Below are 18251 nucleotides of genomic sequence, written 5' to 3'. Positions count from 1 at the left end.
AGCCACAAATTAATTATTTATTTATCTTAAAGACTTGATTTAGTTATCTCAGTAACTTTCAAGTGGCTTTGTGGTCAAATTACCTCAGTTCTGAATAATTTAAGAGAAGAATTTATTCAATACTGCTTTATTTTTAAAACTGAATCATCTGGAAAAACCTGAATAGTCTTCCATTTTTGTTTCTTCCTAATGCCCTTTATATTAGGGGAATTGAATAAAGTATAATATACAAATGTTTACCCGTACACTACATTTCACATGCTATCTTATTTAAATCTTCAAAAAATCCTGTAAAGATGATTTTCAATCCCATTTTACAGAGGAACAAACAGGTTACTTATTCTGAAAATAAAATGGTATCAGGAAGTACTGACTCAGAAGCACCATCCTCCCTGCCCCAGCTTTGGTCAAATCTGAGCATTTTCTCTAGTGGAAGATCTGCACAATTTCAAAGCTGACTTCTGATCTGCAGACAAGGAAGCAACCCTTATCCAAAGGCCTAAAACGTCATTATCATCATAGCTGGCTTAAAATGCGTATGGCCATCGAAAAAAGCTAGGGCACAATCACACTATTCTCGGTGTTGTCCATATGAATGGCAAACTGGAAAGGTTCATAAAGGTCATTTCTTCCCATCTCTCAAATGGTGCAAGATGCTCTTCTAAAGTATCTGTTTTTTAAAGTTCCAACTGTTAGAGCCAGCCCATTCCTAGCCTTTCCATTCCCCTGCCCTGCCCTCTCTTCCTAGGAGGACAGTTCGATCCTCAGGTACCTCCTCAGCCCCTACTCCCAGGTTCTGGACCTACCCCTGGGCTAAGAGTGATTTCACCAGATCAAGACCTGGCATCTAGGATCAACTCCCAACTAATCTACTACTTAGTCCTGAATGCAGCAGGAGCAGAGCCATTAGTCTCAGGCCCAGGAGCACGGCTTCCTTCCAGGCTTGAAAGAAATAGAGATAAGAGAAGTTAGCGTTATGGTTCTGGCTCTGCAGTTAGACAGACCTGGGTTGGCCCCTGCTCTGACCCCGGGCAGCAGTGTGAGTCTGGGCAAGTTGCTTTGATCATTCTGTGCCTCAGAGTTTACTGTGAGGTTCAAGCATGATAGTCCATGTTAAGCAAATAACCGAGTACTTAGCAGTGCAGAGTAAACAATAAAGGTTAGCTGCCATTAATAATTGTCATTATTTGAGTTGGAGGTATAGAGATTGAAAATTAGGCTAGATCTGATATCATCCTTCCCATGGAATGATCCCCCTGGAAGGATAGGCAGGACCACTATACCTGTGTACTTCCCCCTTATCTGAAGCATCGGGGTTTCCACCTGGAATTGGTGAGTAAGAATCAGATAAGCCAGGTTTCCTATCGTGCTTTTACCTGATGCTTCCTCCAATACTTTAAACGCGATAAAGCAGAAACTAACACACCATTGTAAAGCAATTATACTCCAATAAAGATGTTAAAAAAAAAAGGTTAAATGAGGCCGGTCACAATACTTACTTTATTACTAGAGAAGAGACTAAGGACCAACCACAGAGTCAGCTCAGGTCATGAAGTCAATTTCTGTCTATTTCAACTGTGTCATGACTTAGGGGACTCTCCCTGTGATCCCAGGGGTCTCTCTTAAGGCTCCCAGGGTTACTTCCCTTGGATAGATTCAAAATCTATCTTCCTGGACAGGTGAGGTGCTTCTCAATGTCGCCCCTCCCTCTCTGCTGCCAGGCTCAGAGTTCTCACCAGGGGTCACAGATTTCCCTTAGGAGAGTTAAGCCCCAGTGATTTAATGAAGGTAGCTTACTCATAAGAGTAACCATTAACATGAGATCCACCCTCTTAACAAATTTTAAGTGTTCTTGACACAAAAGCGTGGAGCACAAAGAAACTTTTGGAGGTGATGGATACGTTTATTACCTTGACTGTGATGATGATTTCATGGGGTGTGTGCATATGTCCAAACTCATCAAACTGTATAAAGTCTATGTGTGTGTTTGTGTGTGTGTGTGTGTGTGTGTGTTTTGCGGTACGCGGGCCTCTCAGTGTTGTGGCCTCTCCCGTTGCGGAGGACAGGCTCCGGACGCACAGGCTCTGCGGCCACGGCTCACGGGCCCAGCCGCTCCGCGGCATGTGGGATCTTCCCGGACCGGGGCACGAACCCCTGTCCCCTGCATCGGCAGGCAGACTCTCAACCACCGCGCCACCAGGGAAGCCCAATATGTTGTTTTTATATATCAATTACACTTCAATATTTTTAAAAATTATTTATTTATTTGGCTGCGTTGGGTCTTCGTTGCTGTGCGCAGGCTTTCTCTAGTTGCGGCGAGCAGACTTCGTTGCGGTGTGCGGACTTCTCATTGCAGTGGCTTCTCTTGTTGCAGAGCACGGGCTCTAGGCGCATGGACTTCAGTAGTTGTGGCATGTGGGCTTCAGTAGTTGTGGCTTGCGGGCTCTAGAGCACAGGCTCAGTAGTTGTGGCGCACGGGCTTAGTTGCTCTGCGGCATGTGGGATCTTCCCAGACCAGGGCTCGAACCTGTGTCCCCTGCATTGGCAGGCGGATTCTTAACCACTGCGCCACCAGGGAAGTCCACTTCAATATTTTTTAATTAGTAACCTTTCTTTCTAGTTCCCAGTGTCTTAAGTGCCCAAACTGGGACCAGGATTAGCTCCTTCTGTATGGACTTCCTTGCCAGGACATGGTCAGCACCCATTAGAAAAACTTCCGGTATACATATACATATAACCCCATATCTCTTCCCTCTTGCGTCTCCCTGCCTCCCACCCTCCCTATCCCCCCCAGGTGGTCACAAAGCACTGAGCTGATCTCCCTGTGCTATGCGGCTGCTTCCCTGACTCACTTTGTTATAAAGCAGAAACTAAAACACCATTGTAAAGCAATTATACTCCAATAAAGACGTTTTTTAAAAAAGAAAAGAAAAAGAAAAAACTACCGGTAAACACTTTCCAGCCTTCACTAATTTTACCAGCAGAGGGCGCACAACAGACATGCAATTTCTATTGAATTATCAACCTTGCGTCCAGAGTGGTCCTCATAGTGCAGAGCTGTTTATGCTCCGAATTAGTTCTTCATTTGCCTCTCATGGTTAAGAGGCTCTTGCCTACTAGTTTCAGACGCACAGCACAGGACGTTTGGTATGACTGGAACAGTTTCATTTATCTTAGGAAAGGATCCACCTCACCAGGCTGGATTCCATGTTAACTAGACCACTGATTTTGAAGGCATGGCTCAGGAAAGGTAGTTGCAGATCTTAGGTTTATCAGGAAGCCTGGGGGTGGGGGGGAGAAAGACCTGGAGGCACATCAGAATCAACTATGGATATTAAAAATAAATAAATTCCTGGGCCTTGCCCCCAGATCTAGTAGATCAGAATGCCCAGGCTGGTGCACCAGGAATCTATACTTTAACACGGTGCCAACGGATTTCATTCAGTCAGATGTGAACCAGCGTTTGGGAACTGCTAATCTAGGGCAATCTCTGGCGTTCACGTCTCAGTCTTGCTGCTAAGGGCTAAGCCTAAGGGCTCCAGCCCTTAGGGACATGGACAGTCATGGAGTCAGAAGTAGGTGTGAAACCAGTGGGGCCTAGGCCAGCCCTTCCAGAGGGAGCAAGGCCCCTCCCAGTGAGGGGATGACGCATGGTGAGTGGAGGGAGGTCTCTATAAGTTAAGGCAGCAACTCTGTCCCCTCAGATGCTATAACAGAATCATCACTGACCCCTCTCTGCATCTGCCGCTCAAAGTTGCAGGAGAAGCTAAGCCTTGCTTTCCAGGGAGCTCTCAGCACGTCTCCAAGCCCTCCATCCCGGCCCCGCATGTACACAGGGTGGGCGGCAGTCAGCTACACTTGGGGGGTGGGCTTCTCCAGCTATTCCGGCCTGGGCCTCCCTCCCTAGCACGCTCCAGGCGGAGGTGCTCAGAGAAGGATTTGGTCTTGGTCTCTCTGACCGAAGGACCCTGCTGAGACAGTTCTCAGCCACACTGAACTCAGCCAGAGCCAGTCCTCAGGCTGAATCGGGGGCTTGAGCAAATGCTCCGATATTGGGGGAAGGGTGGTGCTGGGGGTCCCAGTGACAGGATCCTACAGCCCCCAAAGGCTGAGCTGCGGAGTCCGGCTGGCTGTGTGGTTCCTAGCTATTGTCCAAGCCAAGGACATCTCAGGGACTCCTTTGGCCCGGAGCTAACACTTCTTCTGTCAGCCACTTGGGTTTCCTGGAGGATCTGGTCAGGGGTGTCCCATTCAGGGAAGAATGTCCCTGTCTGACCTCCCGGATATTGAGTGGCCTCTTGGTCAAGCCTCCATGGGTCAGGGGGACTGGCTGGAGCAAACCCACAATCCCTGCAAGGGGAGAAGTCCTGGAGCCTGGAACCAGCTGGAAAGACAGTATAATATCATAGAAAGAGCCTAGACTTGAAGTAAGACAAATTTCCCTTCACCACTTACTACCTTGGACAGGTCAGCACCCATATTCTTATCTGTAAAATGGAAGGTATTATCCCTACCTCACAGGGTTGAAGGAAGATTAAATGAGCTAGTGAAAAAAATATAAAGTGTTTTAGCACAGGGTCTGGTATCCACTAGGCATTGAAATGTTCGTAGTTATTTCTCCAGGTCCTGTCTCTGTAGCACAGTTGAAGACTCAAGGGTACAGGTCTGGAAAGTGAAGGGGGGCTGTAGAGGGGAGATACTGGCCATCATGGATCGTTCCAGAGCTTTACTGAGGCTGAATGAGGAGCCTGCGTCTCTTGAAGTCCCCCACTCCTCACCACCCTCACAGCAACAAGGGTGTCACCGCTCTCTGGCCTCCTGAGTCCCCTTCCTCTGGGTGCACTCTGGGAACAGCCCATTCCCAGGCCCTCTTGCTCAGTCCGTGGGAGGCCTGGGGGCCACCATGCCACCCTGCTGCTGCCAGCAGGAAGTTCTGGGGCTGGGAGACTGGATGGAGCCCAGAGCTTCTCAGGATTCCTGGGGCCACAGTGGGGAACCCCCTGACTTCTTGGCTGTCCCCAGGTGCCTGAGCGAGAGCAATGTCATCCTACAGGAAGGGACGGGATTGGGCAGGTGAGCTGCAGAAGATACAGGCAGGTAGGATTGGTGAGTGCCTGCTTTTGGCAGCAAAACTACCAGAGCCTTGGCGGTACCAATTACCAAAAGGTAATTGTCTGGGGGCAGGTTTCAGAGTCTGGATTTTAAGGTGGGGACCAGCCAGCGTGGAAGGGACAGCCCTGAGGCCCACACTCAGGAGGCACCCGGGAAGGCTGCCTCTTCCTCTCAGAGGAGCTAAGGAAAGTGGAGGCTTTTCCCTCTTGCCGGTCAGTAAACCTGCTGAATCTTCCCAAAGGTTACTGAATCTAGATGATGCTAAGACCTTCCACTGGCTTCCCACTGCACTTAAATAAACCAACATTCTCCTCCCTGCTTGCTCAGCCCCACCAGCCCCCTTTCTGTTCCTCAAATGCACCAACCTTACCCCTGCCTCAGGGCCTTGGTATCTGCTGTTTCCTCCGCTTGGGGTTCTTTTCCCTCACAGGTGGTTGCTTTCTTTCATTTAGGTTTCAGCTCAGATGTTCTCTCTTCAAAGATGCCCCTTGTGACCACTCTATCTAATATGTTGCCCTCCCCCCACCTCCCGCACTTTCTGTCCACTTACCCCATTTTATGGCCCTTAGAGTCCTTATCACTCTCTCAAACGATCTCATTTATATATCTCATTTCTTGTTTAGTGTCTGTCTCCTTTATGAGAGTAGGATTTTATTTTGTTCACCTATGTATCCCTGGGGCCTAGAACAGTGGCACACAGTAGGTGCTCAGTAAACGTCTGTTGAACGCCTGAAAGGTGTCAGAGGCAATCCTGGTCAGAGGACTTGGAATGTTGTCATCTTGACCCTGTTAAAGCAGAAAGGGGCATGACCAAGACGGGCCGGGATCCGGACTAGAATGCATCCATTAGGATGGACAAGTGTCCCCACAGCCACTGAGAGGTGGCCCGGCCCTGCAGCCAGGTCACAAGAGCCAAAAGATGCCACAACAGTAGTCCATATCCTGGGCAAGAAGTCGGCATCTGAAGTCTGAGACAAGGTCCTGGGGTATTCCATCGGGGAGGAGCACAGCGACAGGGGCTTCAGCGGGCAGTTCACCAATAGACAACAGGACCCCAGCCCCTTGGGTGAGAGTTGGGGGCAGGACGCTGGGTGGGGACAACCGGTCAGAAAACACAGCCTTAACTGGGGGTACTAGGAAGACTCCCCAAACCAGGATCCAGGCAGAAACAAAGTGATGAGAACCAGACTGGCGGCTGGGCCGAGGCTGAGAGCAGGCGGGGGTGGGGCTGGGTGGGGAAGAAGTCAGTGAGGGACGCAGGAGCAGACAGGCTGTTTGGATGGGAAGCACATCTGTTACCCTTTGCTGTCAGGGGCAGGGCCAGAGCTGCGTTTGCCTATCAGAGGACAGTGCTCAGGGGCTATCTGTCTGGGACCCCCTCCCCTCCTCTTGGGCTTCCAACAAGTGGGCTGCCTTTCGGAGCACCCCCAAGCAAAGAAATCTACCTGGGGCTGTTGTACAATAGATACACCTTCAGAGCCACTTTTAGTTTCTTTAAGCATTGGACAAGGAGCTTTCACATCCATAGGACCAGATGTACGAGAAGTACCTACAGGACTTCTGCGGGAGAGCCACCAGAAGTTCCCACTGGCTCAAAAAGCAATAAACTGTCCTGCTGAGGCGTGGGCTGCTCAGCTGTCGGTGGGCCAGACTCCTAGCTGTCCTCCTACTCAAGCCCCACGGTCATTCCTGCCTCCCTACTTTTGCCCACTCCCCTCCTCTTTACCAATCCAAATGTTACACTTTATTCAACAACCAAAATAAGTTCAATGATTTTTTTGGTGACTCCTCCCTGATGTTGAGTATATGATGCTCTCAATGTCCATAGCACAGTCTGGCACTTGGTAATATTCTTGTCTAATTTTTGTTCCCAAGGAGTTTCAGTGTGTGCATTGCTCTCACAACTAAATCAGAGGGTCTTGGAACGTAGGGGATGAATCCTCCTGTTACATTTCTTCCAGCAAAGATCTGGGGGCATCATAGACCTATGTTAGCTTGAACCCTGCCCTCTTCAAGAAAGGGCAGGAGGAAAGAGATACTTTTGGTGTCAGGGGCTGCTTGGTGAAAAATGGGGAAGCAGGAGCTAACGGCGTTGGAAGGAAATGGGCCTGTTGGACAACCTATATTTTTATTTTTAAATTTTGGGAAATAAGAAGAGAGCAGCCTACTCTCGACATCCAAGGAACCTAGGAGATAATGATGAGTCAATGTCTCCTTTCAAAACTTCTCTATCCCTCCACCTGCACTGGCTCTCTAGAACCACATACCTGTCCTGTATTCCACCCCCGCCGGGTGTTTCTGCCCGCTGATGACATCATGTGAGAGAATGAATTAGTCCTGAAGAAGTGACTCGAAGGATGAGCATTTCAGGCAGCGTAGAAGGCTGGTAGGGAGTGTGCCTTTCTAGCAGGGCGAGCTGCCTCTTCTACTCATCACAATCAGAAATGTCTTCTTGGAGGAAAGCAAGACATGAAGGCATATGATAATCTATACAAATTTTATTTTAATATCAATTTGTATGGAAACAAGCAGATGTCAGTGTTACACAGGCACGGAAAAAGGGGAAAGAAAAAAACCTCCAGTGATAATTGCTCTTGTATTTACACCGTTTGGTTTCAACAGGGACAGGAAGTTTTACTGCTGGCTTCCTGTGGGAACTCCAGTTTCTGCACCTTCCCCTGCTGCCTCTCAGCATCACGATAGAGCAGGGATTTCTGAGCCTTCAGTCGGCAAGCCAGGCACATGAAAATTGACTCCACGTTCTGGCTCTCTTTGGGGTCCTTGGCCGAGGTCTCAAATAAGAGCATATTGTGGGCGTCGGCAAATTTCAGGGCTAAGTTGGAGGGCACCTGGATCTGTTCCCTCAAGTCACACTTGTTGCCCACAAGCACTTTCGGGACCAGTGGAGGCACAGCGTGCCCATTGCATTCTTGGATCCACATTTTGAGGTTGGTGAAGGATGTCATCTTGGTGACGTCATAGACAAAGACCACGGCATGCACATTGCGGTAGTAATGCTCGACCATGCTTTTTCGGAAGCGTTCCTGACCAGCGGTGTCCCACACCTGAACCTGGAAGATACAAAGACCCGTATTTGGAGTCAGAAAACGAAACATGAACAGATAGGAGAAAACATGGTTCTGTGGCATTATAAAAATGAGGTGACAAGCCCTGACACAGGAAGTGGTTCTTTGACAAATTGGCAGAATGGACTTATCGACATATAGAGAGAAGTGTCTTTCAGGGTTTATTAAGTCTTTCTTAAGGTTTTTAGTTGAAAAACTGGAATGTAAATTGGTCAACTTTCCTGGAGGGCAATTTGGCAATATTATCAAAAACCTTAAAAATGTACAAAACTCTTAGAGCCTAGAATCCCACTTCCAGAAATCTATACAAAAGAAATAGCAGATAACGTAAATAAGTACTTGGGATATAATATACAGCATGATGACCATAGTTGCCACTGCTGTATAATATATATGAAAGTTGTTAAGAGAATAAATCGTAAGAATTCTCATCACAAGGAAAAACTTTTTCTTTTTTTGGCTTTTTCTTTTTATTGTATCTGTATGAGATGAGGCGTGCTCACTAAACTGACTGTGGTAATTATTTCACAATATATGTAACTCAAACCATTACGCTGCACACCTTAACCTTATACAGTGACGTACGTCAATTATATCTCAATAAAACGGGGGGGAGCAAAAAATAGAAAAGAAAGAGATATGTGGTCAAACTTCTGCACAAAGATCTTAATCACTTAAAAATAAAAAAAAACAACAACAACAGGAAACAACCTAAATGTTCACTAGGAGAGGAGCAGCTAAAATGTATGTATTGGGTTGGCCAAAAATTTCGTTTGGGATTTTCCATCTGATGTTACGAAAAACCTGAATGAACTTTTTGGCCAACCCAATATATATCTATACAATGGGCTATTATGCAGCCATTAAAATAACCTTTTCATAGAATAAATGGTGTAGAAAATGCACATAAAATATAAGTAAGTTAAAAGAGTAGGAAACAAAATTTTTCATATGCTATGGTCCCAATTTTTTTTTTAATTAAACATAGACAAATGCATAGGAAAGACTGGAAGTGTATATGCCAGGACATTAATGGTTATTTATGAACAGCGGAACTTAGGTGATATTTAGTTTCTTCTTTTTTTTTGTATTTTCCAAATTTTCTACTGCATGCATACATCACTTTGTTTTTTTTTGTTTGGTTTGGGTTTTTTTTTAATGGCTTTTTTTTTTTTTTTTTTTTTTTTTTGCGGTACGCGGGCCTCTCACTGTTGTGGCCTCTCCCGTTGCGGGGCACAGGCTCCGGACGCGCAGGCCCAGCGGCCGTGGCTCACGGGCCCAGCCGCTCCGCGGCACGTGGGATCTTCCCGGACCGGGGCACGAACCCGTGTCCCCTGCATCGGCAGGCGGACTCTCAACCACTGCGCCACCAGGGAAGCCCTTCATGACTTTTTAAAGAAAACAAAGTTCGTGTTAAAATCTCACCGTGTGGCTCAATTTATTTTAAGTTCACTTCTTTGTTATGTAAAAGGTAATTTAGCTCACTGGATTTTTCTTCTGCATCTCAGCTTTTGGGATAAGGCCAATCAGTAACATATGTAAAGATACAATTTCCAGGGGATACTCTGGAGTCTAAACACATTCAGCCCAATCTATTTCCCATTATACATCCAAAGTCTTGGACAAGAGAAATCATGCTGAGAACGACGGTCCCAAGGCCTTATACAATTCCCAGTTATGAAAGAAAATGTGATTATGGTCACTAATTGACAACTATGGTTCTTAAAACGAAGTATAGCCTTTATTTGGAGTTAGCAGTCAGTAAGTATAATCTAGTAAATATAATTAAATCTCTTTGCTGAATGAAGATCTTACAGGGCCCCAGAGTCATCATTGTGATCATCAGTTTTCATTGTTCAGGCTTCCCTTCATCTCCTCAGTGGAGACGGCCGCCATGTTCCTTTGGCACGACATTCAAATTCATCTCCTTATTCTATTTAGATTTCCATGTCTCTTGGTCAGACTCTCCTCTCCTCACTCCTGAACTACAGCAAAGTCTTTTGGATTCTAGACGTCTCCACGCCAGTGCCTGTTGCATACTGCTTTCAAACTAGCCTTCCTAAATCCCTGCTTGTATCAGCACATCATCCTCCTCTTCATCCAATTCCGATAGCCCTCTACTGCATGTGGCATCAAAATGGAAACATTTCTGTCTGCCATCCTCAGACCCGGTTTCCCACTACTCAGCTGCACCTGCTTCATGCTCTCCTCTGTACCTTCGGTCCCCTACAGAAGTGGCTGCCCCCTCATCGCTCTATCCAAATCTCACCCACTCTTCCAGGCTCGGCTCACACTGCACCTTCTTCCTAAAACCTTCTCCAACCTTTCTTCAATTCTCTTTCCTTAGGCATTCCTAGTGCACTTTGAGTCTGCACCACACCATTTAGAATATATGTATTTGTTCTCTAGTCGTTTCATCAGTGTTCTTGGCATCCCTCCAGCTAGACTGTAAGCAGTCTTTTTCTGCATCAGATCACTCGTCATCATGCTTGTCATCAATATCGTCGTCGTGATCAACGAGCAGTATTGGCCTGAGCCAGCAAAACTACTGTCTGGCATCCTCGGTATCTGCCAAGGTGATTTCAGAGACAACATTCGACGTTGGTTACCCAGAAAAACATCATAAGCCGTCAAAGGCTGATTTGCTTCGGCAAGCAGAGACAGAAGAGATTTTCATTTCTTCCACCTCCCTGGTGCTCTGAGCAGGAAGAAAGAGGAGAGCAGGCCAGGAAAGGAATGGAGGTTAGTGGGAAGAGGGCAGGTATCCTGCGAGAATATCATTACCACTTGGCTCCCACCCCCACGCTCCGGTAGTCGTAACTCTTGCCTCTGAGTAAGGCTGAATGCCTACCAGCCCTCAGGCATGTGGCAGATGCTTTAACACCATGAGCTCAGGACTCTAAAAATACCTGCCACTAGCAGGAACGTGGGTGGGAGTGTATGAGGTGTTTGGGGCTGAGTAGTTTGGCTGTTTGGCTTTTCTATGGCTTCAGAATGATGCAGGCCACCCAAGCTGCCAGAACTGCAGGGAGGGCCCTCTCTGCTGGAGACCTCCTGTGCCTTTCCAGTGCCTGGGGAGCCTTGAAGCTTTTATTCGGAGGCTCAGAATTTCAACTACTTCTCTCATTCCAGCTCTTTAGAAACCCCACCCCAAGTTCTTTGCACCCCTGTCTGTGGTGAGAGGGGAGCCGGGAAGCAGGCTGCTCACAGCAGAGAATCAGAAGAGCCAATGCTGTGGCCTCAAGAGCCATCACAAAGGGACAGCACGGCAGTCAGGCTCGCTGGAACACGACCGACCTCATTTTGTTTCTGGGTTTAGTGTCCCTGTCCTTCTCAGCATCCTCATAAACCCCTGGCCTCTGTCGGACAATGAAAGCATCTCCTCTCCCTTTGGCAGCTGGCACTCCCTCACCCAGTCCTCCCTTCCTGTGGGCACTGCATCTGACGCCTGCCCCTTAGCCACACACATGCCCCCAGGGCCCTCTTTTCTCTCCAAGGGCCAGTGGGGTATAGTGGAGTCAAACCAGCTAGGGTGCAAATCTCAACGCAATCATGTCCCGCTAGTTAGGTGTCCTCAGTCAAGTTACTTTATGTTCAGTGTCCTCCTCTGGAAACTAAGGATAAACACAGCAATCTGGTAGGGATGCTGTGAGGATTAGCATTCCTTGTAAGTACAGGACACAGTGCCTAATACACTCCCCCTTCGTCCCTGGCCTGAAACCGCCACCATCAAGTCTGGCCAGACAGCTAACTGGGCTGGCGCCGTTGGAAACGCAGCAGTAGATGTGGAATTGGGAGAGTCGGGTTCTAGCCCCTCAGCTTTCTAGCTGAGTCAATGACCAGCCAAATGAAATAACATGCGAGAAAGAGCTTTTGCACAATACAAAGTGCTCTGCAAATATTAACTGTTGCCATTGTCTCAGAGGGCCCATGAGCCCTGTCCTGGTAGCACTGCTCCTTGGATCCGTTGGTTCTCGTCCTGGAAAGCGCAGAAAGCTTGGCTTCTTGTTTTGGCTGTGCCACACAGCATATGGGATCCAACTGCCCCGACCAGGGATTGAACTTGTGTCCCCTGCATTGGAAGTGCGGAGTCTTAACCACTGGCCCGCCAGGGAAGTCCAAGCTTGGCTTCTTGATGATGAGGTAGAGCCAAGGCAAACGCAGTCAGTGGGGAGGGGGAAGAGAGAGGAAGGCCCAAAGTGACAGGGACCCTGGAGAGTCAAGGGGCACAGGGTGGGGAGCTGCCAAAGATAGATCTAGCCTTGTAAACCATTTTCCTGGGCTACCGCTGCCTGAGCAAGCTTCGTCAAGTCCCTCACCCCTGCACGTGCTCTTAGCTGACATGGGTATTTCTTATCCCTAGGGAACATATCTGGCGTCTTTCTCCAGATGAGGCATGAATGTCCTTTTGTTGGAGGCTGGTGGAGGGGGTGGGTAGAAGTGGAAAAAGAGAGAAAATACATCTGTAACCTTTGGAGGATGCCCGAGTGGATGACGGGAAAAGTTTAAGGTAAATCTTTCTTCAGCTAGCTGGCTGTCCCATCTAAGATACACCACGTTCACACACCAGGCTGACACAGAGAATGGCAAAGGAGGACGACAAAGAGAAACTCACCCACGGCAAGAGAGGCAGCAAGGGAGACAGAGAAACAACAAAACTGCTGGATAATTAACCATTCAGCTAACTGGCAGAAGATGGGCTCTCAGAAGCCCTAAGGAAGACATGATGTCATTCTGACTGCGGGCAGCTTCCGAGGGAACGCTTAGCTCCGCCACTCGGTAATGTCACACACGAAGGTGTTTTTCCAAGTGATCGGTGGAGGAAGAGAAATCCACAGTCCTGAGCGGCACCTGCCCACAGGCTCGGCTGTCCTGCAGCGTGCCTGGTCTGGAGTGCTGGGGCAGAGGGTTGCCCAGGCTATAGGAGGAACCCAACTGGACAGCAGGGGCTGCTTGCTTGAAAATGTACAAGTAATGGCTCAAAAATTAGAACTGAGCCTCCCCTCTACTACCTGCCCACCCCCAAACACACGTCCCAGTCGGCATTTTCCAATGCTTTTAGACTGAGACAGGCGCAATACGATTTAGCTAAACCTGTAAGGTGACAGACGCTTAATGGTCATTAAGGGAAGCTCCACCCTGCCTTTGGGGATTGGGGGAGGCCTCCATCCTTCCTAGGCTGATGTCAGGAAGGACTGTCAGCTTTGCCATATGATGTCTCACCGTGTCCCTGTCACAGGTAACTTTGTGGGTTGGATGGACGATGGGGCTGGCCCAGAGTGGGGATTTACATGCTCTTCTAAGCCGGGCAGCATGGTGTGTGGAAAGAGCACCCAAAAGGGAATTAGGAGACCTGAGTGGTAGGCCGGGCCCTGGGTGATCTTGAGCAAGTCACGTTCCCTCTCTGAGCCTCAGTTTCCTCTCTGTAAAACAAGGAAGTCGGATTAGAGATGCTCTAAGGTCTCTTCCATCTCTGAACATCCTCTGATTCGCATACCCAAGGTGAGACAGTCAAGGTGCAAAAAGTAAAACCCAGGTACTCGGCTCGATGTCTGGGGTGCAGCCGAAGGTGACATCTTGAAGGCTCCTGGGTTCTGGGGCTGAAACCCTGGGCCCCTGGCCTAGAAGAGACCACAAGGCTGGTTGCCCGGCATGCCAACTCCCCCTGAGCCCAATGCCCCCCAGCCAGATGCTGCCCCGCGAGAGGAGAGAGCAGCAGGAAAGAGCATGAGCTCGGAATCTAGGTTGAAATCCTGGCCCTGTCACGGGGAAGGCAGGAGAGGGCGATGGCAAAGTGCTTGGGCTCAAGGGTCAAAGACTGGAGCTCAGAGCCACGTGCCTTGGGGCAAATTATTTAGTCTCTCTAACTGTGGTCTCCTTCTCTCTAAAGCAAGAATGGTAAGAATAGTCCTAATTTCATAGGGTTGCTGAGAAGACCAAATAAGATAGTGCATGGAAAGTGCCTAGCCTGTGCTCTTTGTTTCTTCAATCAATAGAACTTGTTGTGATTATGATTATTGCCTACTCGTTGTAGGCTTTTCTTGATGTTCTTGTGAACCAGGAAATACTGGATTATAAATCTTGTGAGGGCATGGGGGACACATTGATTGGAGACACCACACGGGGCTTCAAGGCCCTAGGGATGGCCCTGGTAATTAAGACAGTAGCCCCAAATATGCTAAATTAGTCGTCCCCCTGCAGGGGTTGACACTATGTGCTACCCTGGGACACAGGGGCGCACCCCAGGAGAGGCCACACCCTACTCTTGAACTGAGAGAAGAGCTTGCTGAGACCTCTCGGCCACTCTCCTGTGAGCAATGGCATTTTAGAGCCTGACAGCCTTCTCTTGCTGGCTGTGGTCTAGGGCCACCTCAGCCTGGGGACTTTCCTCTCTTCCCCAAAGGCAGTCACCTCCTAGCGTGATTTTGTTACCTGTTCCTTGAGAAACTCCAGGCCAGCTGGAGTACGGGGCAAAATCATCTCCTGTGGAGCTCATTTGCTGCTAGCTGCCATTCTCTGCCATCTCCCCCAGGACATGCTGGTCTCGCCTGCCGGCTCGGGCCCTGAGCTTGCAGCAGCTTTGCCAGAGGCAGGGTCCCCATCCTGCTACTCCCACACCCCACCCTGAGCTCCTTCAGAATCTGCACTCAGAGGGCTCCTCCATGAGCAGTGTCACAAGGTTTTGCCCTCTTGAAAATATCATCTTCCCAAAAAAAGCCTGTGTTAAGCACTTATCTGCACGTGGTGCTGTGCTGGGCTCTGTTTCTAGTGAGTCACATTGTCACAGGCTCTGCCCTCTGGGAAGAAGTCCGGAATCTTTGGCAGAGACTAAAATCCACTTTGATCAAGTACTGGGTGTTAGAAGGGAAGGAATCTTTGCAAAATTTCCGCAAGGCCGTTGGGTAGTGACCCTCTTCCACTCGTTTTCACCTCCCACTTTCTAGCTTCCTCCTCTCCTCTCCTCTCCCCCTGTTCTCCTTCCCTAGACTCCCAAACGCTTCCTTTCTCCTCCATCTAAATTTCAAGGGGACTTATTTCCCCCTCTCTTAAATCCAGAGGACTTGTTGGCTCAATGTGACACGATTTTAAACAAGCGGTAGCATTAAATTCAAAAGGTTTTGAGGGTTTAAGAGCACATCCATAAGTACATTTCTACTTTGGATTTTAAAAGGCATGTTTTAGAAATGCCAGAGTCTTACAATGTTACATTAAAGAAGTCCTAGCCAAGCAGATATTGACATAAGAGCCCTAGGAAAGGATGGAGACAGATACCCACTGTGACTTTTAAAAGGAAATGTAGCAATTCCCTCCAAAATGCGAGGGGCAAAAAAGATCACTATTTCCTATCTTCCTGATCCTGGGTCTCAGTTGTTTTCAAGAGCACTCCCTTACCAATACTGAGCTGCCCATCTTCCTGACACCTAGTGCCTTGGCCTGGTCTCTGAAGCCATTTTAAAACACATTCATTTTAATAATGAAGGAGTCAGGAATCTTGTACAGTTTAGAGCATTTCATCATTCTCCTCAGTTACTCAGTCCTTCTCTCCACATCACTCAGAAGAGAGGCCCTGTGGTCATTGGGGCTGTTTACCCAGCAGGAGGGAGGGTTGCCTTCACCCGACAGTGTCTGACCATAGCCTCAAGAAAAGGCCAGCTGTGAGACTTCCCTGGTGGCGCAGTGGTTAAGAGTCCGCCTGCCAATGCAGGGGACATGAGTTCGAACCCTGGTCCAGGAGGATCCCACATGCCGCAGAGCAAATAAGCCAAATGCGCCGCGACTGCTGAGCCTGTGCTCTAGAGCCCGCGAGCCACAACTACTGAGCCCGCGAGCCACAGCTACTGAAGCCCACGCGCCTAGGGCCGGTGCTCCGCAACAAGAGAGGCCACCGCAGTGAGAAGCCCGCGCACTGCAGGAAGAGTAGCCCCCGCTCGCCACAACGAGAGAAAGCCCGCGCGCAGCAACGAAGCCTCAACTCAGCCAAAAATTAATTAATTAATTAATTAAAAGACAAAAAGAATTAAGAAAAGGCCAGCTATGGGTCTAAAGAAGTTGGTCTTTAGTGCCCAGTGCCTTCTGAGGTGGCTTTCCTGCCCATAACCCTGCCCCCTCTGCTCCTCTGACACATGAAGCTGCCCTTGCCATGCCCTCCCTCCCTCCATCCTCTGCACATTGAAATATTACTGTCCTATCGAGTTTCTACCTCTTCTGAACCAAAAGTGAGCACAAATGGTCAGACAAGAATATCTGTACTTAGCCTACTTGACAAACTAAAGAGAGGGGGCCACCAAGACACTTCCCTTAGCCCTCAGGTAAGTTGCTCTGCATTTTTACCAAGGCCTGCTGAAGACAATACCAACAGAATGAGTAATGGGCATGAGGTACCCAGACAAATAAAGAAGATATCATTTAAGGGGTACTTTCCAAAAGAACTAGTTTTATCTATTATGAAGTGTTGGCAGGTAACCCTGTCTCAGTTTCTTTAAAACGGCTCATGGCTTTGTGCCAGAAGCACCCCACACCACTCCTATTCCAAATCAGCCTTAAACTTAATTATAACTTGTAATTGAAAATAAAGCAGCTTTCATTCTCTATGGATTTCCATCTCCCCCCACCCTCGCAAGGCCTGGGGGCTTAGCCAAAGCAGGTTTTTGCAACCTATTGGCACCCACGAGGTAGAAGGGACCTCAAGATGTGTAAAGCGCTGTGGGATCCATCCCACAGACCAGGACGGAGACCCCTCATACCGCCCTCTGCTCACAGGCGCCGCTGCTCCCGGCTCAGGGTCAAGGATAGGATCAAACAGGCTTTTCCGAGCGGGAGCTGTCAGGCAGGGGCAAAGGGCATGAATGCAACCACTGCCGCCTGCCCTCAGAAAACGGGTGAGGTGGGTACTGGGCCACTGAGAGAGGCGAAGGGGATGAGGACGTGCCGAGGGTCTTGGGCTCAGCAAGCGGCGACACAGCCACACGCTGGACATTTACAACCACTAGAGCAACGCCTCTGACAAGGCCCCCTCCCAGATCCCTCCCTTCCCGGACCTGACCATCTGGATCACCTTGATCTTCTCGCCCTCGATTTCCACGGTCTTCTCCCTGAAGTCCACGCCGATGGTGGCCTCAGTCTTGTCCGGGAAGGTCCCCCCGCAGAAGCGGAAGGTCAGGCAGGTCTTGCCCACGTTGGAGTCCCCAATCACGATGATTTTGAAGATGCGAATCTGCACGTACTGGTCCAGCGACGAGTCCAGCTCCAGGGACGCCAGGCCAGCGGCCGAGGCGGGCTGCAAGTTCCCATGGCCCAGGATGGGCTGCGCCATCTCCCCCGGACCGGACCCGGGCCCCAACCCCCCTCGAGGGCTCCACACAAAGAAAACGGCCACGTTAGTGCGCTCGAGGCGAGCGAGCTTTGTGCGTGTATGTATGTGTATATGTGTGTGTGCGTGTGTGTGTGTGTGTGTGTGTGTGTGCGTGTCTGTATCCGCGCGTGTGTGCGTGCGCCAGCAACGTGTGCGCGCGCGCGCGTGAAGGGGGTGCCTCTCACCCCAGGCCCCCCCACCTCCTCCAGCGCACTCTCCTAGCAGCTCTGAGACAGCGACACAAAAGCCAGGGAGGGGAGGAGAGATGGAGGAGAGTGGGCAAGCGTTCTCCTTGCGCCTGTGCGCTGGGATGGGACGCTCGGGCGTACGATCCTACCGCGCTCCCCAGGCCGCCGCGGCCGCCACCGCACCTTTGCCTAGACCCTCCCCTGCCTGGACTCCAGGGACACACCGGAGGGAGGAAGCCTAAGGAGCAACGGGTGGGTGGGGAGAGCCGCACACACCACCCCAGGATGGCCTTCCTTTCTCCTTGCCCCCATTTATTTTATAGGTTTATAGGTTTCGGGCTCCCCACCCCCACTTTCTCGGAGCGCACGGGGTCAGCGGGCACAGCTGGGGAGGACAAAGAGAGCTGCACCCTCAGGCATCTCTGGAGCACCTCGGCCTCGGAGCGACACTACTCGGCGGGGGTGGGGTGCGGGGCGGAGATACCTCCTTCACCTCCTTCACCAAGCGGCCGG

The 18251-nt window shown here is 49.6% G+C and overlaps 1 protein-coding gene across 1 annotated transcript; it reads right to left on the bottom strand.

Moving 5' to 3' along the window:
- Positions 1-7592: 7592 nt before the first annotated feature.
- On the bottom strand, positions 7593-18205 carry RAB33A (RAB33A, member RAS oncogene family). Its single transcript, XM_007103047.3, has 2 exons — positions 17254-18205; positions 7593-8183 (listed from the first exon to the last, which is right to left on the bottom strand). Exons 1-2 carry the CDS (start codon positions 17509-17511, stop codon positions 7728-7730), a joined length of 714 nt encoding a protein of 237 aa, XP_007103109.1. The 5' UTR covers positions 17512-18205; the 3' UTR covers positions 7593-7727.
- Between the last annotated feature and the right edge of the window lie 46 nt (positions 18206-18251).

The sequence above is a fragment of the Physeter macrocephalus genome, chromosome 21 (assembly GCF_002837175.3).
Source record: "Physeter macrocephalus isolate SW-GA chromosome 21, ASM283717v5, whole genome shotgun sequence".
Classification (NCBI taxonomy): domain Eukaryota; kingdom Metazoa; phylum Chordata; class Mammalia; order Artiodactyla; family Physeteridae; genus Physeter; species Physeter macrocephalus.
Note: the sequence above shows the minus strand (reverse complement) of the source record. Positions and strands in the feature narration are given on the sequence as shown.